The 24,065-nt window shown below is 41.2% G+C and overlaps 1 protein-coding gene across 1 annotated transcript in view; it reads right to left on the bottom strand.

Annotated features, from left to right (window-relative positions):
- Positions 1 to 8,669: 8,669 nt before the first annotated feature.
- The window catches only part of lrrc4cb (leucine rich repeat containing 4C, genome duplicate b), a 35,113-nt gene continuing 19,717 nt past the window's right edge, over positions 8,670 to 24,065 (bottom strand). Inside the window, exon 2 of the mRNA XM_077229385.1 lies at positions 8,670 to 14,634. Within this exon, the coding sequence (XP_077085500.1) occupies positions 12,689 to 14,584 (1,896 nt within the window). The 5' untranslated portion in view covers positions 14,585 to 14,634 and the 3' untranslated portion in view covers positions 8,670 to 12,688. The remainder of the gene's footprint in view (positions 14,635 to 24,065) is intronic.

Genomic DNA, 24,065 nt, shown 5'->3' with positions numbered 1-24,065 from the left:
TTCTGCACATCAAATAATACGCAAATTGCCATGTCAGTTGCTTAATCGGTAACACTTTACAGTGGCCCAGTATTGAAAAAGACAACAAAATTTAAAAAGCAAACATAAGTTTACAACACAACAAAAACAAGCCATAGCAAAACAAAATCAAGCCACAACACAACGAAAATGCTCCCGACCACTAGTGGGCTCTCGGTGAATGACCTTTTGGTGAATCACAGTAATTTTTTTTTAGAAAAATAATTATTTACTGTACATACATTAAGGCAAGTATTGGCAAAATTTCACCTTTAGTAAGTCAGTCTGGTCACTTGGAACGTACTACAACCTTTGGGACATGAAAAAAAAACTTTTGGTGTATTACAGTAATTTTTTCCTAAAATAATTGTTTACTGTAAATATATGAAGGCAGGTGTTGGTAAAAGTCAGTCTAACCAATACAATGGAATTTGAACATGCTTGTATTTAAATGTTAAAAGTAATTTTAATTAATACAAATTATACATTTTAACCCCTTGGTGGAATTGGCAGACGTTCCCTTAGGCATCATGCGCCGTGGTAGGGCGTCAAAGCATTCTCGAGTATAAATATATAGCTCTGTGGCACGGAAAACAAACTTTACCGTGCTCAGAGAGACCCCTAGTGGTCCGGAGCATTTCCTTTGTGTTGTGGCTTGATTTCGTTGTGTTGTGTTACATGTTTGCTTTTTAAAAATTTTTTGTGTTGTGCACAATGTTGTGTGTCTGGGCCACCATACTTTACAATGCTGTTCTGCCATTAATGAATAACTACACAGGAACAAATGAGTGACACATTATTAACATTCTAGTAACTAACAAGAAACTCTGATTAACGATTTCTTCTGATGGATTTGGTTACACTTGAATCATTACTAGTGGGTTACCATGATCTTTACTTTAGAATACTGATCCAAATAATTAGTAATTCCTTTACAAGGATTTTGTATTCCTTTAGACATTACTAGTGGGTTACCATGATCTTCACTTTTGAATTAATTTTACATTATGCATGATTCACATTAATTATTAACCTGTATATAGGAGTTCTTAGTAATCCTATGGGAGGTATGAAAAAAAAAGTTAGCCAGTGAACTACCTCATTCAACTGAGCGCTACTACTTACTAAGTCGTTAATCAAAGTTTCTTGTTAACACTTGAATGTTAATATTGCGTTCCTCATTTATTCCTGTGTAGTTATTCATTAATGATGGAACAGTTACCCCTTAATCAAAGAGGAGGAAATCAGACCTGGGAATTTATGCAGCATTAACACTGAGAGTTGGGTTGGTTCTCTGGCATCGAGACAGCTTTTTCTCATGAAATAATAATGTCAAATGAATAAAAACAAAACAGTCAGAATTTTTGCCTACAGCAAACATCAGCATGGAGTTTCAGCCAGTAAATCAATTTATTTACCCATTCTGTGGTTCTCTGGAATACTTGATTCTGATTGGTCAATCGCTGTGTTCTGCAGTCTGATATTTTCTAATATTCGTCCTTATCATGGCAACGCTGTATATCAGACCACACTTCGGACTCACTCTCTCCATCATCATTTAAATTCCATCTTGTGACTCAATTAACGCTTTTTGTGAAAATGGCCACAGAGGACTTCGGTAATAATATTACTGTTCCTGGGTTCGTAATGTTGCATGGCTGATTGCTTTGTACAATGTAATGGATTATTAATTTTTTTATGTAGAAAAAGATAATTTACAGGTAAATTATGAAATAATGTAAGCAATATTTAAAGTAAACCATAATATATAAAAAATATTTTTTTACTTTTTAAGGAATATTGCAGCATTTTTTGGTCATGATTTATCCGTTCTCATGTCGTGTTTTTCGGAGCGAGGCCGGGACAACCTTTCACTCACATGAGACCACAGCAATATTAAAAAACAACAATCAATGATTCAATTAATTCCAGATGGACAAAATCAAGTCCCGCCCTACTGTACATGTTTGGTTGTTAAAGAAGCCTTTGAACATCACAACAGAAAAAAAACGATTGCAAGGTCTGTTTCATGCTGACTTTAATGACATTTACTTATAATCCACAAGAAAATATTTTTATTTTTATTTTACATGTGTAATGTGTTTTTGTCAGATTCATCTATTCATATCTTCTCCTCCAGCAGCCTTGCCTAAGAATATGAGATGAAGATGGCTTGATGTGTTTCTGCAGAGGGAGGAGTAAGTGGACTTCCTGGCAGAGGCAAAGCTTTCCGTATTTCATTGCCTCTTCGCTGCCAATACAGCAGAATCATAACGGCAGATAACTATATCAGCACTATTTAAAAGATAAAGATGCCAAAGTCTGCACAGTTTCTTTGTAGAGGAACCAGTCATCGCTCAAACGATATGTGGTTGTAGCTGATCCCTTCCATATCACAGTAATTGCAGTGATGGAAGATACTGCTACCTGTAAATATGACGAGGCCTGCTGACAGCTTGAGTGAATCATTGAAGAGATTAATTATTACAGGCGGCTCTGTGGGCTGGGACATGCAGACACACAGACTGCACCTGTATTCTCTTCCAACGAACACCCGTCCTCTTCCTGTGAGGCTAATGGCGTTGTCCTGGCAAAATTAATTAACTGATGTACTTCCGTCTGTCAGGAGGCCCTGCACAATGAATCACGTGGGGAACGAGACAATGCAGGGCACCTATAAATCCAATTCACAAGTTTGTAGCGCTGTGCACAGCCCTCAGTCTAAGCCCTATGGATTAGATGTCAAGTGGCTCATAACTCAACAGAAGGTGCAGTAAAACCAAGTCCATCTTAAACCAAAATATGCCTTTGGGTGTCTGGGGGTCACTTGTCTCTCAATTTGATGTTAGTGCTATGAAGTGTTTACTGAGAACTTGTGGCTTTGCTTCATGCAGGCTTCCTCATTTAAATGAAATAATGCATGTAGACGGCTTCTTCTTGGCATGGAAAATAAAGTATCAATGGGCTTGCAGATCCACAGGTGCACAAAAAACTTGCTTTCAAAATCATCCTATATGAGTAATAACCTTAAATAGACAATAGATTTTGCACATATGTTTGTATGTCAATGGATGTTCCCTTTCGCCCTCTGAACTCTTTGGCACCTCCGTAGAGGCGGTGGTGGGAAAGATCAGGCAGGCGAAGGCGCGCTCAGCAGCATTTAAGACCTGTATACTGCTGAGATCTGGGTCCACGCCCACGCAGGCGGGAGGACCTGGCCCTTCACGGTCTGAGGACTGTAGGCAGGGCCAGCGAGCCAGCATTGCCTCTCGTGCGCCCCTTCCTTGGAGGAGCAGGACATTTCAATGGATGTTCCCTTTCGAAAGGGAACGAGACACTGCACCGAATTACGCTAGAGGAACGCCACAGGCATGACAGTTGTCTGAAATCACTATCAAATCACGGCAATCACATTGACCGGCGACAGCCCGTGAATCATTAACGTGAATGATTAACGTGCGACCTGCAAATACAAATCATCTTATCGTCTTCAGGGACTGTCTGTTTGAAAACGCTTCAAAGAAACGGTAAGAACGGTTTATAATCAGGTAGCTCCTGAACCCCCTCAGCCATCCTGCCCTGTGAATACAGAGCTGGTGGATGTTGTGGAGCACGTCGCCGGCAGGCTGCAGCTGCCATGGCAACGCGCTAGAGGAGAGACCGCTGATGGCAGGCTCCACGATCGGTTTCTCCCCGGCCATACACCACCAGCTCAGGTGAGGCTTCCATTTTTTCCCGAACTTCACACTGAGGTCGAGAGGGCATGGAAGAACCCATACTCTGCCGGTATCAACCGACATCAGAGGGGTAGTTTCGCTGATGTTGAGGAGATTGCTGAGCATGGGTATGTGTCGATGCCGCCCATTGACGAGCCATTTGCGAACTATCTCGTGTCTGGGCAGGCATCGACACTGAGAGCTCCAACCCTGCCATCCAAACCGCTGAAAACAATGGCTCGTTTGAATGGCAGAGCAATCAGGGCAGCAGGTCAGGCCCGTGCTGCACTGCAGACCATGGTGGTGCTGACCAGGCCGACCTGCTGGGGGATCTCGACCAGGGGGCAGGAATGTCCTCTGAGGTGGTGGCTGAGTTGCGCAGTACCACAGATCTTGCTCTCCGGGCTACCAAACAAACAACTGCCGCGATCGGTCGGTCAATGGCGGTGATGGTGGCCACCGAGAGACATTTGTGGCTAAATCTAGCAGACATTGGGTAGAAAAAGAAGGCCTTTCTCCTCGATTCACCGGTTTCGCCCTCTGAACTCTTTGGCACCTCCGTAGAGGCGGTGGTGGGAAAGATCAGGCAGGCGAAGGCGCGCTCAGCAGCATTTAAGACCTGTATACTGCTGAGATCTGGGTCCACGCCCACGCAGGCGGGAGGACCTGGCCCTTCACGGTCTGAGGACTGTAGGCAGGGCCAGCGAGCCAGCATTGCCTCTCGTGCGCCCCTTCCTTGGAGGAGCAGGACGCAGAAGAGGCGTGACTCCAGCAACAGGAATGATTTGAGGAAGGTTATCCAGCACATACTCACACAGCGTTGGTAATGGATAACCTCCCTGGAGAGTCATGAATCTGCCCTCTCCTCTCTTCTGACTCCCCAGGCGTTCATTAAATCATGCCTGGGGCTGGGCCTATAATGAGAACGATGTTCTGATGTCCCGCCTAGACTTGGTTAGTGGAAACGCCTCTTTCAGGCATATAAAGTGGTGGACCCCAGGTTCATAAAGAACTATCTGGCGAGTCTTCACTCCGCACGCCGCAGGTGAGCTGACTGGTCTTCTCAAGAGTAATTTTTGTGAATTAAATACTGAGCTATGGGGTCATGTCAATGTACAAGGTAAGGTAAATTTCGGATTATTTGGGCCCTGAAGTTCCCTTTAGGTGGCTAGAACGATAGGGAGAAGCACCAGTTGTATGGCTTCTCTTGCGATGTGAACTATGTTAGCCCTCGGGCTGTTAGCCACCTCAGGGTAGCAGGGTAGCAGGGTTGGTCTTTCTCTCATAGGATTTTTTACTTGGAGTTTTGACTGACGCTAGAGCTTCAGATAGATCTTATGTCCGGCCCACGGGACCGACTTCTTTCCTGAGTATTTCTCCCCCTTGAGGTCTGTTGGGTTTTCAGTGGGCTGAGCGATTCTGCAGCCCCTTTTATGGAATAATAATGACTATTTTTTAGTAAGGCTGTGGCTCCTCCGAGCCCTCTGGTAGATCTATGCTCGCAGGCTGGCCCTCACCAGGGCCGCCTCTGTAGCTGGCCTAGGGTGTGGAAGGTATAGTGGAGGCGCTCTGCTTAGCATTTCTGCCTCTAACCCTTCACTTTGTGTATGTAGGTTTCTAGCATCCCTGTATAACAGCCTCCTCCTATGGGAATCGTTAGGCCAAGGCCCGCCCCCTTCCCTGCATTCTGGGGCGACAAGAGTAATGCAGCGTGGTGCAGAGGATGGTTTATAAATAGGCCTCTGTTGTACATATGTCTTTATTGAGCAGGTTTAGTCCATCTTTCGCCTCATGAAGAGACTGGGTCTGTCTGCCCGACCCTGCAGTGCAGAACTAGCATACGAATCTAGGCCGCCAGTATAGGCTTCACTCACCTCGCTGAGCTACTGCTCAAGCGTCGGGTTGTAGGTGGTTGGCTCACAAGCCCCACTCCCCTTGGGTGGGCACAGATAATATTTCTGTCACCCCTAGAGCCGCTGGCAGGCCCACACCCTTGTAAACCTCAGGGTGGGATGGAAATATTCCCCTGTGACACAGGGTAGGTCTGAGTACTTCGTTTCAGTTCTGTATGTTCCTACCTCGCACCACTAAGGTTCGGGTCGAGCGGAAAGTCTAGTCATCCTTTTTTGGTCAAAGTACGCTCCTCTGAAGCCAGAGCATTGCCATGAGCTGACGCCCATGCATACAGATGGTAGGCCCCTGACTCTGGGGCCTCCGTTGAGGTATAGTGGTATATGTTGTACTCCCCTGCTTTAAGGGTTTTTGCTTTATTGCTGAGTAGACTTCCTTTGGCAATGTGATTAGGTACCAGGATGCTGTAGGTGCTGTTAAACAGCTTTTCTGCCAACGAAGGCTGCGTGGTTAGCTTGTAGGCCTCAGCAGGCCTCCTTGACCGGGCAGCCCCCAAGAGGGCCCTTTAGGCCAGTTTACCTTGGTGGCTGGCCTTAGTAGTTCAGGCAGTAGACTCACTGATGGGTATTAGGCCCTTAACAGGCCTCCTCGGAGGTGGGTCTCAACATTGTGGGACATACATTATGGCCGCGACCAGGTAGCTAGCCTTATTAGGCCTCCTATGGGTGGGCCCAATAGTTATGTTGGTGTATTATGGTTCGGGGCTCATAGCATCCAGTTGTTTAGATTGTTATCAGGTAGTAGGCCTCTTCAGGCCTCCCTGAAGGTGGGCTCCCACATATTGTGGTTATGAGATAGTAGGCCTTATCAGGCCTCCCTGAAGGTATGCCCCCACTTTTTGTGGTCGTCAGGTGGTAGGCTTCACCAGGCCTCCCTGAACTTGAGTTCCCACCTACAGTGGTTATCAGGTGGTAGGCCCCACCAGGCCTCCCTGAAGTTGAATTCCTACATATGGTGGCTATCAGGTAGTAGGCCTCACCAGGCCTCCCTGAAGGCAAAGCCCCAAGGACAGACAACTGGACAGCCAGCCTGGCTTGCTACCGGGTAGTAGGCCTCACCAGGCTTCCCTGAAGGCAAAGCCCTAAGGACAGGCAACTGGACAGCTAGCCTGACTTGCTATCGGGTAGTAGGCCTCACCAGCCCTCGCTATAGGCGAGTTTCCACATATGGTGGTTATCAAGTAGTAGGCCTGTCCAGGCCTCCCTGAAGGTGAGCTCCCACATGTTGTGGTTGTCAGGTAGTAGGCCTCACCAGGCCTCCCTGAAGGTGAGCTCCCACATGTTGTGGTTGTAGAAATCCCACATACTGTGGTTATCAGGTAGTAGACCTCACCAGGCCTCCATGTGAGTGGTTTCCCAGCAGTGCTGGGCTCAGGAAGCTAGTGGCCGCTTGCTATCAGTTCAGCTGGCCTTAGCAGGCAGAAATGCCACCGAAGAAATGCCACCGGAATGGTGGCATTTCGGGTTGTACTTCCCCGAATAGTGACTGGCTGGAGTTCCTTCGGGATTCCTAGCCACATTTCCTAGAAGGGACCCCTTCTAATTTGAAGTTGTGGTCTTACGCCCTTGAGCAGGCCCAGTTAGGACTCTCATTAAACTATGTTTTTGGAGGTTTTCCTGTGGAACATAGCTTGGGCTATGACCGTAGGGAATGCTGTCACTGACAGCCCAGTGTGACCTGAGGGTAAATGGTTCTAGCGTTTCATTTGAATTTTCTGGTTCTGACAGTTGTCACTGCCATAGGGCATGTTTGCAGGGCGCCCTTATATACTTGCATGTCGCACGTTAATCATTTACGTTAATGATTCACGGGCTGTCGTCGGTCAATGTGATTGCCGTGATTTGATAGTGATTTCAGACACCTGTCACGCCTGAGGTCGTTCCCCTATAGCGTCATTCAACGCAGTGTCTCGATCCCTGTTCTCAGGGAACATAGGTTACAGTAGTAACCTGAGACATTCTATCCTAACTATGGTAGTATCCTAAAGTGGTAGTGCACACATCTTGACCATAGAGATATGCTAAGGATTCATTATCAACATCTTATTCCACCCACATACTGAAATGCTATAGTTTCTGACCTGTGTGTCTAATTTTTTAAGATGAAAACAGTTTTATAGAGTAACAATAGGTGACCTGATATCAGCTATTGTGACCTTATTGTGGAGGACTTCTGAATAGTATCTAAATAGTTTTTGGTTCACATAGGAAATCATGAACATAATATGGCTTTCTCCAAAGTCCTGTTAAGGCACATCAGTTAACTTATTCAGACAATGTTTTAAATGCCCACAGGCAGCTATTTATGAGTGGCTCATGGCTGTTCAACTCATATTTACTTGAATGTGGAAAGAGAGAAATCTATTGCAGTTTGTTGAAATTATATTTAAATAACATATTCCAAATCAGGAATCAAATCTGACAACTACAAATTCATAAAATGTGCTAATGATTTTGTCTATTCATATCTGTACTGTCTCTTTGTGCTTTTCCAAACAGACTTATGTTGACTCTGACTTACTAACTATTATGCATCGTTTAATTTACTAGTTTAAAAGTTATTTATGTGATTTGACACCTATTTAATACAACAGAAATGATCAATGAATATTAACTTTTAAGATTACTTGGTGTAATAACAACAAAATATAAAAAAATTAACAATTAACAGAGCTAATGCATCCTATGGCCCAAGCCTTGATTTGTCACACTCCCGATCAAGGCTTGAGCCACAAGTCAGGAATATTTCCATTTCTCATGTTATTCCACCTCGGAAACATTGTATTATTAAAATGTAGTTCAAGGCTTAGAAGAGGTAAACATTTACCCCTGACCATGAGACCAAATGGCATTGTATGGTATGGCTGGTTCTGAGTGTGATTCTCCATTGGTCTGAAATATTTTTTTTTCTTTTTGTAATAGACAGAGAAAATAAAGAAATATGGGAATTATAGGTTTTGTTGAAATGACCACAAACAACCAAAGCAAATCATTTAAAACACTGAAAAATACATAGTCCCCAAACTTTAGAAAAACATTTTATTTACATTTACAGCATGTACCGAATGGACTACAATCTCTGGTATTTTATATATTTTTTTCACGGTTAACGCTTAGTTAGCTGTATCCCCATAGCATTATGAATTGATCAGCAAATAAGTAGTTTGACAGAAATATTATTGGTTATTTTCAATAACAGTTCTTGTAGAAATATGTCAATAAAGAGACATTCTCTTGCCAAAAAATCGCTTCAGTTCAGAAATCTAATAACAAACAAACAAACCAACCACAAGAAGAAAACAAAAGATAATCCGCTTAGTCCAACACCACATATTTTCCATGTAGGCCATGTAGGTTTCATTGAGCTAGTCATAGTAGCTTCTGTAACTGATGCAGTGCTCAGGAACACTGAAGCAGATAGGAGCAAGCTAGCATTCATGTACAAACCCTCTGAAAACAGAGACATTTTAATCTTTTTTCCCCCAACAGTACAATGCTGTTTTTTGTGTCCCAATTTATCCCATCGATTATGTACAATAAAAATGGTAGGAACATTTTTTAATCGGATACAAAAAATAATTAATTGATTAAAAAAACACATATGCTGGGAAGCAACAGTTTATCCTTTATGAAATGCTTAACATGTGGTTTCAATTCATGTTCCATATATGAATGGCAATGAGGGTGAAAATAAAAGACTGGGGCCACCAAAAAATTCAACATTTAGAATTAAATATAAAAGGAAACATGTACGATAAAATTTGACACATTCAGTAGACGCTAAATGCTAAAATGTAAGAGTGCATCTTTACATACAAAATGCGGTGTGATGAATTCCCTGCTGGCAAACTCATCTACAACCCCATATCCAGAATAGTTGGGACATTTTATCAAGAATCTGTGATTTGTGAATTCTTTTTCAACTTAATTTAACTGACAAAAGTAGAAAAGATTTACAATGTTTTCACTGAACACGTAATTGCATTTTGTCAATATAAACAAATTCTGATTTTGATGGCTGCTACACACTCCAAAAAAAAAAAGTTGAGACAGAGGCAAAATAAAAATGAAAATCTTACAGAATATCCAAGTTAATCTCTTTTGAAACAGTCCACAATAAGGTGAATTGGTAATAGGTGAGGGTATCATGACTGAGCGTAAAAGGAGCATCTCAGTCTTTGCAAGCAAAGATGGGTCATGGTTCATCCCTTTCTGCCAAATTTCATGAGATAATTGTCACACAATTCAAAAATCACATTTCTCAATGCAAGATTGCAAAGACTTTATGTCTTTCACCATCAAACATAATATTGTGAAAAGATTCAGGGAATCCAGTAAAATCCCAGTACATGTAGAGCAAGGCAGGAGACCTCCATTGAATGTGTGAGCCATTAGATGGCATTTCATGAGAAACCGCCATGTTACTGTGTAAAGTATAGCGATGTGGGCTCAGGAGTACTTTGAAAAAACCATTGTCACTTAACAGAGTCTGCTGATGCATCAAGAAATGCAACTCCAATCTGATACGCATGGAGAAATCTATACATCAGTTCAATGCAGAGATGCAGCTGAGTTCTCGGGGCCCGAGCTCTTCTCAGATGGTCCAAAGGAGAAGAGTCCACATTTCAGCTTTGTTTTTGGGAAAAACGGACATTGAGTTCTCAGGCTGAAAGGGACCAGCCAGCCTTTCAGCAGCAACAGGTGCAAAATCAAACATTTGTCATGGTATGGGGGTGCAAACGGCATGGGTGACTTGCATGTGTGTGAAGATACCACTGACATGAAGGCATATATTGGGATTGTACAGAGACATTTAATGGCATCAAGATGACATCTTTCCTGGGAAGCAAGACAACGGCAGGCCTCATTCTGTACGTGCTACAACAGAGTGGCTTCGTAGACACTACACTGTAGAGTCGATGTGCTTGACTGGTCTGCCTGCACTCCAGATCGGTCTCTTATTGAAAATGTAGGGCCCATAATGAAAAGGAAAACGACCATTGACCGTTGAGCAGTTGTCTTGTATCAGGCGAGATTGGGCAAAAAGTCCACTTGCAAAACTGCAACAATTAGCATCATCAACTCCCAAACTATTGAAAAGTGTAATTAAAAGCAAGGGTGATGTGACAGTGGTAAAACATGCCTCTGTCCAAACTTTTTCGGAGTGTGTTGCAGATCAAAAATGTTTTTTTTTTATATTTACAAAATATAATAAAGTGAAAACATTGTAAATCTTTTTTTTTTGCACTTCTGTCAGTTTAATAAAGTTGAAAGAGAATTCACAAATCAGATTCTTGATTTTATTGCATTTTACAAAATGTCCAAACTTTTCTGGATTTTCTTTTTTGGGGTTGTATTAAAATGAAACTTGTCAGCACATGTGATGAATTAGAGGTATATTCTTCATGTACTTTCCTGATGCCTTTGACATATGAACCTATTAGGTTTACTTCAGCCGTTGACTGGTGAGACCAGTATCACATCTTCTTATCATGCCGTCGAAAATGATTAAAAGGGGGGAGAGAGATATCACACATAAGCTTTTATCAATGTTTTGAGAAAGCAATACACAAGCTGGTGAAAAACAGAGTTTCATGGTAGAGCAAATAACCCTTTGCATGTGTAGACACAACGACACGTTCACTCACTCGTCATCATCATCATGTTAGGTGAGGTATGCTGTTGCCAGTCAAATAAACCATACAAGAGTTATTTTCAAAATACAGAAAAACAGAATGAACGTAATATTCTATAGACAATGGTAAAATAATAACTGATGGTACAGTATAGGGCAGATACAACTCACAAACATACAAAAGCACACATTCACAGTAAAAAACGTGGTTAAAAAAATCCCTTCTGTTGAAAATAATACAGTTCTCAAATAAACAATACACGTTTTATGCACTAGGCGCACTTTGATTTTGTCCAGTATGTTTTTCACTAGGTCATTGGTTTCCATATTGACATTAACAGGTTATTTTTTGTTTCATTATTTCTTTCCTCATACCCATTTTTGTCTTAAAGCCGCAAAAATCTTAGAAATCATATTCTCTCCTCCTCAGTTACTCAGGGTTTATTCATATCTTGTATTTCATTATCATATCCCACACACATGTAACATTGGGGCTATATTTGAACTACCCTGATATTCACTGATGTAAATATATAAATAAATTTTTATATTTATAGGTCTGTGGCATTTACAGTTATACATATATTTACAGATTTTGGGGGGAAAAACAGCAACAAAATGCTGAATTTTAAATGCCACGTTTTATATAATAACTTGACTTAAGAACTGTAATTCAAGGCAATTATGCAAACCTATTTTCTGAATTGAAGTCAATTGATGTGTGTTCAGAACAGTAGCTTCTATACATAGAAATGTTTCCTTTCACACTAGCTGCATTTGCAGAATAATCCAGGCCCTGATAATGAAAGCTTTCCCTATTTTGTTCAGTAACAGGATTTTTCATGGGGAAATGTAACCATTTATACACCTCTCTAGAGTCGCTGCATCCATCAGGCCCACCATTCATATCTAAGTGCTCTATGCGATTTAAAGTCTGCAGTTTTCAGTGGCCACTTTTTGTTTTCACTATCTCAAAAAAATTAAAACACAGTGGAGCAATAGGATATAATATGTCACAACTAAAAAGAACAAACAAAACAAAACAAAACAAACAAATGAAAAAACAACAACTGTTGTCTCATTGCTCTCAAAAGCATGGCAGTTGACCTTAATTCTACTAGCACATTTAAGTAAACCATTGATTACCCCAGTTTACAAAATATAGAACTGAAAAAGAAAAAAAGAAGACAATATTAACCTTTTTTGTCTTATGATTTCATGATTCAGTCACTTCACATATCTTTAAATAAATAAGATTTGTAAAGACACTTGTTAAAATAATGACATATACACCATGGCTCTCATTGACATTGCTGAATGTCTTAATGCACACAGTCATCTTCATGACGACAGCATGTCCACAACCAAAATTTAAACAGCATTGGTAGAATTCATTTCGTCCAACATGGTCAAATTTGCGTCTCCTGTACATTATCCTTCGAGCTGGCTTGGATTAGTAAAGGTTCATGCACTGAACTATGCAGTGAGCTAAGAGCAGACACATGGTTATAAGCAGTTTTGTAGGAGTTATAGTGGTTGTAATGCTCATGCTCCAGTGGAGGAAGAGTCAGGTGACTCTCCATGGCCGGAACCCTCGTCAGCTCCTCGTGGACGTTGATGATCTCAATGGTGCGGGTTGGCCCATCGTGATCCTGCTGGTGGTGCTGCTTGCGCATCTTGTAGAATATTATAAGCATGACGGCAGCCATGAGTGTGATGGCCACAAAGCAGCCAATAATAATCTTTGTGGTTTTCATCACCTCCTCCAAACCATTGAGAGCGCCATCAATGTCTATGTCAGTCACAGGAATTGTGTACGCTCTCTCGGTGGCAATGGGTGTTCCCCTTGTGGTTGAGGAGGATGCCCAGCCAAAAGACGGCTGAACCGGTGTCCTGCTCTCCCCATCGATAGGGGTTTCAATTGTCTCTACGGTGACTGTAGTGAAGTAACTAAAGCCACTGTTGTCAACGGATGTCACGTTGAGGACAGCAGAGGCTGAAATGTTTCCTTGCATGTTGCTTACGATGCAAGTGTATGTTCCTGTGTCCTGGACGGTGACGTTGGTGAAGTTTAGCGTTCCGTCGTTTTGGACGGAAATGCGCATTTTGAGCACCCCATGTGTTATGATGGAGCCATTTGGTGTTAGCCAGCTGACCGAGGTCACTGAATTTGTCCGACATTTGAGCTCTGCCGCCATTCCCTCAGTCAAATTGAGGTCGGCAGGTGGTTCGACGATAACAGGGGCGTAGCATTGAAAGTAGCTCTGGTCCAGCTCACCGATGTAGCGCCCCTTGAGGCTGGGAGGGGAATTACAGCGTGCGCAGCAGCTGGTGTTCGTTGGTACGGTCTCTCTCAGCCACCAGCTCAGCCAAAGAATATCACAGTTACAGTTCCAGGGATTATGATGCAAATGCACTCGTTGCAAGTGGTGCAAAGGCGTGAAGAGATCATGGGGCAATAAGGAAAGGTTATTGTGAGCCAGGTTGAGCTCTCGCAAAGAGTGCAGGTCATCCAAGGAGTTCCGCTCTATGATTTGGACTTGGGCATGCATCATCCACAGCTTCTGAAGATGGACAAGACCCTTAAAAGAACTGGGCTGGATGACGGTGAGCTGGTTCCCGGACATCTCCAGCTCATCCAGGCGAATCAAGGGCTGAATGTTGGGGACCTCTTTGAGGTTACACATGCCCAGATTCAGGTAGCGAAGGTTACCCAAGCCCTGAAATGCTCCACTCGAGATGTAGGAGAGACGCTTCAGCTCTCCCAAGTCCAACCGCCGCAGGGATGGCAGGCGACTAAAGGCATCAGACGGTATGCTCTCAATAGGGTTATTCCTAAGCCACAGCTCTTTTAGTTTTGATAGATACTCAAAGGCGCCATTTGGGATGGTCGTGAGGCGATTGTCAAAAAGCTCCAGGGTATTAAGGCTGGCTAGGCCGTTGAAGGCGCCAATCTCGATGTTGCGGATGTGGTTTCTGCTAAGCTGAAGAATCTCAAGGTGTCGTAGATGCTTGAAACTGTCTACTTTGATGACCTGGATTTGATTGTCCTGAAGGTTTAGATACCGTGTATTGGTGGAGATGCCATCAGGGACATCCTTTAGCCCTCTGCGTGTGCAGATGACCTTACTAAATTGATTACTGCAGGAACATACAGAGGGACAGGTCTGGGCTCGCACCAATCCGGCAACAACAAGCAACTGTAGGGCTAAAAGCAGGAGAAACAAGGGGTCAAACCAAGCCCCTTTCCATCTAGGACCTCTCAACATCTGGCGCTGATGGTAAGAGGTCATCTTGTTCAACATTCATAGTTTAATGCCAGCAGATTTTCTCTCCCCAAACATTTATAGGCAGTCTGAAAAAGAGGAAGAGGAAAATAAATATGTTAGCAAAATGTGTCATAGTGAATGTCAGTGTAACATGATGGCAGTCAAACAGAACATCAAATTCCGCTGATGTTCGGCAATTTTTTACAACAAAAAGAACATTCTTCTGTCAAATGGCTGCATGTACATTTCTGATATTCTTATGATGTCGAACAAAAACAAGTATTGCTGTTTAGGCAATGTACATGCAAGATATAGTTCTCCAATGTGGCTGATAAATTGAGCATAATTACTGTCGCAGTAGTTTAATGAGCCTGCAAACAGAAACACACCACAAATAATTCAAAGAATAAGGGACGGAAAGATGCAATTTTCTTGATTGTTTTTTGTTTGTTTTTGCCCTGTATATAGCAGACATGAGCTTAGTCAAGTATTGAATTTTGACAGAGTTTCTTTAGGGTGGGGGTGGGGGGGGGCTAGTTGGTTTCAAACGAGAATATTAAAATGTCACTTTATTATAGGAACATAATTTTTCAGGGAAAAACTAGCCACACCCAGTAAAGAAAATGCCTTTTTGATGTTCTTGTACTGTTGTGCTTTTACTATAATATTATAAGTACAAACACTCCTGAATCTTGTATGCTATGCGCTAAAAAGGGATATATGGAAATCCTGTCACAGCAAGCTTTCAGAGGGATGGATTAAGCTGCAGACATGCCCATCACTGGGCATATCTAGGAGATAAGGATGTGTCTTTGGCTTGTATATTCAGCACTCTATGCTTGCACATACTATGAAGATACATAGAAACTGAATTGTCAAAACCCACAAAAAATGTGCCACTGCTACAGCACACACTAAATTTAAAATTCCGTCACCCCACAAGTCTCTGCTCTCATTATCTGCTCAAGTGTTCTTATGAAAAACAAGATGTCTTATCCACTGTTTGCAAATAGGTTACTATAATCAGTATTCTCGTTAATAATGAGAGGGAAATAAAAGGAGAGAGAAATTTAGGACCCCTGACACAAGTCTCTTACAAACTCACGTTGACAATCGAAATTTAATTTCAGTGTTTTATGAAACTGAAAGTAAGGCAATCGAGTATCTTGAAATAAATAGAAATGCTTTAATTTACAAGATCAAGCAAGCTCTGTCATAATTACAACATTTTACTCTCAGAATCTGCCACCACAGTTGGAAAGTAAATAAAGTATGAGACAGAGCTTTCCGATCAAAATGGCAACAGGAGCTGAAGTCATATGGAATTACTTTTGTGCCAATAATAATGAACGTAACTTTTCAAGAGACTAATGCAAATATAAATTGAAACTGAATAAAATATCTGTGAAAAAAAAAAAAAAAAAAAAAAAAAAACGCAGGCAAATCTTTTGACTTTAATACACTGCATGTTTTGCTAACTGTTTTCACATCTCTCTTTTGATTTAATAATCTTATAGATATTTTGACTGGAAACAACAAGACAAAAATGCTAAGTAAAAAAAGCATTTTTTGCAGTGCTGTACTTTCATTCATTGCACATTTTTCTATGTAACATCGGAGAGAGCACATTAGTAAAGCTGCTGTATCAGAGCGGGAAGGAAAATGTGCCTCGCTCTCACGCTCTTTCTGAGAGTTTTTGTGTTGTTTCCTGTACACAAACGCATGAGATCCATCAAAGAGAAGTTTCACAGGATTGCAGGACAGTGTTGTAGAAATCGGTTTAAATGAGGCTAATATGATAAATGACGTTCATTTCATAACATCTTGCTGTGACCTCTAAAAGTAACCTAATAATTCGATTAATTATAGACTACTGAAACCTATGCCTTCTTGCTGTTGGCCCAGTAGAAGTCAAATGTTAATTTCATTAGCCTAATTAAAAAAATGTAACAGGTTGGATTAGAGAACATTTAATTATGTGAAAAGAGCATTATACTATGTGGAAACAGCTGCTGCACATTGAAATAGACACTGAATTATATTTATTTATTATGTCAAATGTTTGTAAAGTCCTGTAGCCTACAGCCATTAAGCCATTTAACTGATTGAATTATGAATGTATTGTTCACTTTTAGTTGATGACACGTTTTTTGTTTGTTTGTTTTTTGCCTGTGGGATACCATGAAAATGAGTATTAGTTCAATAACTTACCTTCCTGTCAGTTTTCCCCTGATAATATAACAGTGAATAAAAATCATAGTTGTGTATTGACTCGGAAGTATGTGGAAGTCTTTTTTTTTTTGGGTGCTGTTGTCATGGTGAATCGTAATTTCGGAGCTCCATTGATCATGGCTTTTCATAGTCGTGGTGCACGTGCTTAACTCAGTCAACCTACTCAAGAGTTGATTGAATTAGGTCAATTCAGCTGTTCTGAAACCGAAAACTCAGAGTTTCATATCCCAGGATAAATCAACTTTTAACTAAGTTTTAACTCAGAGTTGGTTGAATCTCCTTATTGAAACAGGCCCCTGGAAGTGAAGACGTCAGTGTTGTGTTTACATGTGTGGATGTAAGCGTCTGTAAGCGCAGCTTTCTATTTCATTTTAGTGATATAAAGTTACTACATTGTTGAGATGATTTCTTATAGAATGAATAGTTCAGACGAATCAAAGGGGTGGTAAAACGATTTCACTTTTCTAACTTTAGCTAGTGTTAAAAGTTGCTGTTTGAGCATAAACAACATCTGCAAAGTTGCAATGCTCAAAGTTCAAAGCAAAGGGAGATATTTGCTTTTAAAGAAAAGGACTACAACAAACGTCTGGTAGGGACTACATGAAATTCCTCCAGGGTTAGTGACATCAGCAACCCTAAAATGAACATAAACCCCACCCCCGGGAACATGCAGTCCATGTTGAGAAGAGGAAAAGTTGTTGTATAAGAGTACATTTGTGAGTCAGCTCAAACTTTAGCATCCTTCTTTTCACATGCAATAAAAAGTCACTCTGTGTGCATCTCACAACAGTTCCTATACGAGCGATTTATATTTATCATGACAGAATATGCTAATTGAAGATAGTTAACTCTTCATCAGCAACATAAATTCATCAGCCATTCAGAGACGTCCTGTTGCATTCTACATGTTGTCACTTCTTCTTGAGTCTCTCCATCTTTGTCTGACTCTGTTTTAACATTAAAGGCAGAACAGTTTCTGTCATTTTAGTGTCTGCGTGAGGTAATCGCTCTGCTAACACACAAGAGCTCTTGAAACCCCACCCTCTGAGGCAGCACATTGAATTCATTCAAATACATTTTTAATTGAGCCAGGCACAAAACGGTGCATTTTGCTAACCCCCAAAAAGTGACAACTTTAACATGCTATATAAAAATATCTGTGGGGTATTTTGTGCTAAAACTTCACACACACACACTCTGGGGACATCAGAGATTTATTTTACATCTTGTGAAAAGGGCATTTTACCACCCCTTTAAATCATTATCATCAATCATCGTCACTAACAGGATACTGGATACTCGTGGTAAGTTAGATTTTTAAAAACGTTTTAATATACTAATACTATTTATAATACAGTACTTGTTTTTTCAGGTGGAGAGGTATTTTTGAACTCAGTGAGACCCCATAACATTATACAGCAGTGTTGTCTTGATTTAGCCCAATCATTACAGGGCCTGTTTATCTACATACGGTTACAGTCTTCGATTAGATCATATTTGCTTCGATTAGATAATATTTCCCCCCAGCCACCCCAAACAACATACAGTTGTTACAAAAAGTACTGTGTCTAACAACCAATGCTATTGGACCAGAGCGCTGTCAATCACTGCCTGATTCAACTTTGGCAATGTAAAGCCTTTTTACCATGCCAATAAAGCTATTTAAACCTGAATTTTGAAATTGCTGATTAATTTGCAATGCAGAGTTTTTGAAAGAGGAGAGACACGACCACAAACCACGTCTCTTTTCATGATATATAAACACTCAATTATTTTGAAGTATCGCCCTGTTTGCAGTGAGTCAATATTTATTCTGATTACTTTTGTGTGACTGATCAAGCTATTATATGTAGCTAGTATGAGTAACACATTTTTTTTATGTGTCTGTATTTGAATATTAATCATTTAAAAATGCTCAATTCAAATGAACATTTTGGAAGAAAATGTTTAATCTTTGATAGTCTTTAATAATAAATATATGTCCAAATGCAAAACCTAATACATGCAAGTAATTATGACTGAAAACATCCAGCAACCAGGGAATACACACAGCCATGGATATATATATATATATATATATATATATATATATATATATATATATATATATATATAAAATGATCATTGCATCATTTAAAATGTATATGAATTTTAAGTATGTATTCTGTATTTGTTCTTGTGCATTTTTTATAGTAATGTATATCATGAGAATACTGTGCATTTTATGCAGGTACTGTTTTGTGGATTCTGGTATTTCCTGTCACAACATAATTGCATCCAAGACTTTCACTTTGATACTTTTGTATATGCTGTAGTGACAATGAAGTAATGTAAATTTATTTGAATTAATTCATATTTTTAATTACATTCATTCAACTGGTTTAAAGTCACAATTGAAATAGTTGATGATTGTTAAAAATGTAATTCCAATTTTAAATGTTAGAAGATAATATTAACTAAATGAAATAACTAAATCAAATTATCAGCATGAAAAAAAAATGGCAACAAGAACAAGCTAGCGAGATAGCATCAACTATCCAGTTTGACAGACTCTGGTTCATGACCGTACAACCTCTGGTGCGGCCTCCGTAGCACACGAAGAGCTGTTCTGACTGCCTGAAGTGGGCAGAACGCTCCAAATAGACTCTGAGAGCCCTCACAGGGCAGAGTAGGTTTGTCTTCTAACGAAGGAAGAGCTAACAGTGAAATAACCTGCGCTCTGAACGATCTCGAGAGCACTTTAGGAACATACCCGTGCCTTGGCTTCAAGACGACTCTAGAGTCGTTGGGCCCGAATTCAAGGCAGTAAACGCTCACAGAGAGTGCTTGCAAATAACCCAATCGCTTGACTGATGCCAGTGCTAGCAAGAGGGCAGTTTTGAGGGAAAGCGGCTTCAGGCCAGCAGACTGAAGTGGCTCGAAAGGGGCCCCTTTCATGGCCTCCAGGACCGTAGAAAGGTCCCAAATAGGTATAGAGGGGGGTCGAGGCAGGTTTAGCCTTCTTGCTCCCTTGAGGAAGCGTACGACTAGGTCATTTCTTCCCAGTGATTGCTCAGCCACGTGAGCATGAAATGCTGCTATGGCCGCGACATATACTGAGCGTGGAGGGGGTGCGACCCGCGTCCAAAAGCTCATTTCGAAAGGAAAGTACCCTTGTTAGTCCACATGAGTAGGGGTCCAGGTTCCGCACTGTGAGAACCAGCTAGAGAACACTGACCATTTTAGAGCATAAAGATGCCTGGTTGAAGGCGCTCTAGCTTTAGCACCTTATCCGGAAGGTTCCCGGATACCCGTTGAGGGGCCATACATGGAGGGTCCACAGGTCAGGACAGGGATGACAGATCATCCTGTTCGTCTGCGTGAGGAGGTCTCTCCTCAGCGGTATCGGCCATGGGGCTGATTCCAGCAGCTGAGCCAACTCGGAGAACCATGTCTGGTTCTTCCAGAGCGGGGCTACCAAGAGCACTGCACACTTGCTCTCCCTGATCCGTTCGACTGAGGTAGCATCGTGATTCGTGACCGGCTGGAATGCGTACAGCGGGCGGTGTGGCCAGTTCTGCGCCAGCATGTCCCTGTCTTTGCAGAAAAATGTTTGGCAACGAGCATTGTCTTCTGAGGCGAAGTGGTCGACTTCTACCTCGCCGAATATACTCCATATCATCTGAACCATTTGCGGGTGAAGAGACAATTCCCCTGGGAGGACATTGTCTCTGGATACCATATCCGCACCCTGGTTCAGAATGCCTGGCACGTGCGCCACTCTTAGCGAGCGCAGGTTGAGCTAAACCCATAGCAAAGGGTGTTTGGCTATGATGTACAGGTTGCTTGACCGGAGATGGCCTTGACAATTTGTATAGGAAACCACTGACATGTTGTCCGACCGTACCAAGACATGGTGACCTTCTATGTATGGGAGGAAAGCTTTTAGTGATAGAGCGACTGCTGTCATCTCTAGACAGTTTATGTGTAGGCACCTCTCCGGGCTCGACCAAAGGCCGGAGATGGGCCTGCTCTCGTATACGGCCCCCCAATCTCTGTTGGAAGCATCTGCTGAGATCACTTTCCTCCTCGAAATCACGCCCATACTTACGCCAGACTGATACCTGTCGGCTGCTTTCCAAGGAGCCAGGGCTCTGACACAGCCGTGGTTCACTTTGATTCGTAAGTGGCCAGATCGCCACGCGTGAGCTGGTACACAGGGTCTTAACCAGCGGTGGAGGGGACACATATACAGTAGATCCAACTGGAGTACTGATGATGCTGAGGCCATGAGGCCTAACATCCTCTGAAATCTCTTGAGAGGAGCGCAAGCGCCTGCTCTGAATGATGCCGCTAGACACTGAATGGCAAGCGCGCGCTCTGACGTCAGCCGCACTCTCATCTGTATAGAATTTATGACTGTTCCCAGAAAAGATATACTCTGGCTGGGAGACAATGTGCTTTTTGAAGCGTTGATCCTGAGACCTAGGCATTCTAGATGGCTGAGGCTATAACCAGCCAATCGTCGAGGTGGTTCAACACTCGCACTCCCCGTTGTCTCAGGGGGGTGAGAGCTGTGTCCATGCACTTCGTAAACGTACGAGGTGCTAGTGATAACCCGAATGGTAGGACTGTGTACTGATAAGCGTTCCCCTCAAAGGCTAATCTCAAGAATGGCCTGTGATGGGGTGCAATCTGAATGTGAAAGTAAGCATCTTTAAGATCCACTGAGAAAAACCCCCAGGCAAATCTGCGCGAGGATTTGTTTGGTTGTCAGCATTCTAAATGGGCGCGTCAGCTTTCATGCGACGCTTTCTGAGCCTCTTTGTAACGTTCCGCAAAACCTTTGACTGCTGGGCCGAACAGACAGGTGGTGGATCGCGCGGGAGCGAAGCGTCCTGATTGGTTCGCGCATCCTAGCTGACTCGCCATAGGTTCATGCAGTTGCCGCAGCACAGACAATAAGCGAACTAAGGAGCTCAGCTGTATGTCTGCTGTGCAGCTGCACTGCGTTTTAAAAAAATTGCTTCAACATTCTCGAGAAAAGGAGTTTTCTCCATTGCGTAACTTATACAAGAGATCTCTCTAAAGTGAACTCAGGGAGCGTAAATGAAAACTTAGAAGCATAAATGAAAACTATAAGAGCACATTTGTAAGTTCAGATTAGCAAAAAAAAGATGTGTAACAGTTAGAAAACATGCAGTGTATAAAAAACTATTATAAACGGCTGCAATTTTTTTTCTTCAATTTCACAGATATTTTATTCCATTTCAATTTATATTTACATTCGTTTCTTGAAAAGTTACAATCATTATTATTGGCTCAAAGGTAATTCCATAAAGTCGCATGGCACCAATAAGACCTCCTCAACAACCTCAATGAATGAGTGAGCTGTATGTTGGTTGATAAATGGTATTATACAGTAAATAAACGTTCCAGATGATTGTGAGCTTGACTTTTGTCATGAGTATTAGATTGCATTCTGTTGTTAGAAGCAGTCTAAATCCTGACTGGAAATATCACATGCTTCTGCCAGTGATGATCAAGTCTAAATAGTATGTGTATCTCACATATGTCTTCTTAGCATACAATGAACGATTCAATTTGAATAAACCTTGTCTTTGTCCCCATTATACAAATTAAATGTCTCAGATGGTCTCACAGTGCATCTGTGCTCGTGATCATCTATAAAATTGTTAAAACTGAGAACTGATTGATTTAGTCACAGTGAGACGTTAATCTCGCTGGTAGGCAATGAATGTTAGTTAGCAGCAGCGTAATTGACACCTTACTGTGAGAAGCTGAGAGAACTTCCAATGGACGCACATTTAATGAGATGCGTGAGGTAATCAGGGCATGTCCTGGCAGGAGCCTCTTTTTCATTACCAAAAATAACCAAGGAATTTACAGAGGAAGCACACTAATCTCTCAGGTATTGATTGAGTGATTGAGGCCTGCAGTAAAAATCAGAAACACGAAAATTACTTCAAACTCCATTGTATCTCATTAATTACACAATAGCAATCCACACATAATCCTACAGTAAGTTTTCTGACACACATTTTCAAAATTGTCACATTCAAACTCATATGTATTTTACATACTGTATCTCAAACCAGTCTATCTGCAAAGGCCGCATTATATGCTGTTATATACAGATCTTTTTTCTTTCTTTTTTTTTAGAAGAAATTGTATAATCTAGAGTCAAAACATAAATATGCTGCAGGGAAATATTCAAAATAATTTGATGATATACAAACACTTTTTGAGTCACATAAGAAACAACAGCAGTTTAATAATCCTCCAAATGCATATGCAAGGCTTATCCTTGCCTTTTGTTGATGATGATGAATCTTGAGAGTGATATGCTAATTTAGTGCATTTTGGCTGAATTTTTCCCTGCAGTGCTCTTTCCAAAGCCTGCATATTCCTTAATATGGAGGCTTATAAGGTCTCTTATGCCAATTAAATGAAAGACCTGTGTTTCACAGATAAAACTCTAACACATATATAACACACAAATAAAGATAAAGATTAGGTTTAATGGAACAGGCTCTTTGAGTAAACAATTTAAAACAAGGTTCTTTATAAAGTTCAAGATGAATATAATCAAGGGACATCAGTTTAAAAATCTAATAAACATTAACCTCCTTCAGCTAGCTGATGAAAACAGTTTTTTTTTTGTAGCTTTTAGACAAATTAATTTTAATCGTGTCTCAAACTGACACCCTACCCTTGCTCAAATATTATATTCACATGAATGCTACAGTCTAGGCTTATTCGGTATCAAAAAATACAACTGAGAGTCTCTTGTATACACTAGTGGCTATAACTTGTTCTCTGGCATCCTCTGCATTTTACTTCACAATCAATATCTGATAACTCTTTCAAATGCGTTCTAAGAAATCAGAGAGAAAGCATATGATGAAGGTCTATTTTATAACAGCTCCTGAAGGACACTGGGAGGGACACTGATTAAAGTCATTATACCAACTGCACTCTATTCATCCACTATTGGTCATTATTTTATGTTTGTTTATTTTCAGTAAAAAATATGTAATTATAATATAATACATATAAAACATAGTTTCAAAATAATCTAAATGTTTAACTGAGATCTTTTTTTTCTAGCAGGGTTATGTATTTGGTGGTAAATCATCCAATTAATATTCACAGAATCTTATAGCTTGTTCTTGGAAGCAATCCTTCGATATACTCTGTGCTCCTCTCGTTTCCTACATTTAGGACACCAAGAGTCTCCACAAGGACAGCAATCGATTCAGTGTTATGGAAGAATACACATCCA

The sequence above is a fragment of the Siphateles boraxobius genome, unplaced genomic scaffold, assembly GCF_051911475.1.
Source record: "Siphateles boraxobius isolate OS27281-9 unplaced genomic scaffold, OSU_SipBor_1 130, whole genome shotgun sequence".
NCBI lineage: Eukaryota > Metazoa > Chordata > Actinopteri > Cypriniformes > Leuciscidae > Siphateles > Siphateles boraxobius.
This window is presented reverse-complemented; position numbering and strand designations above follow the sequence as displayed.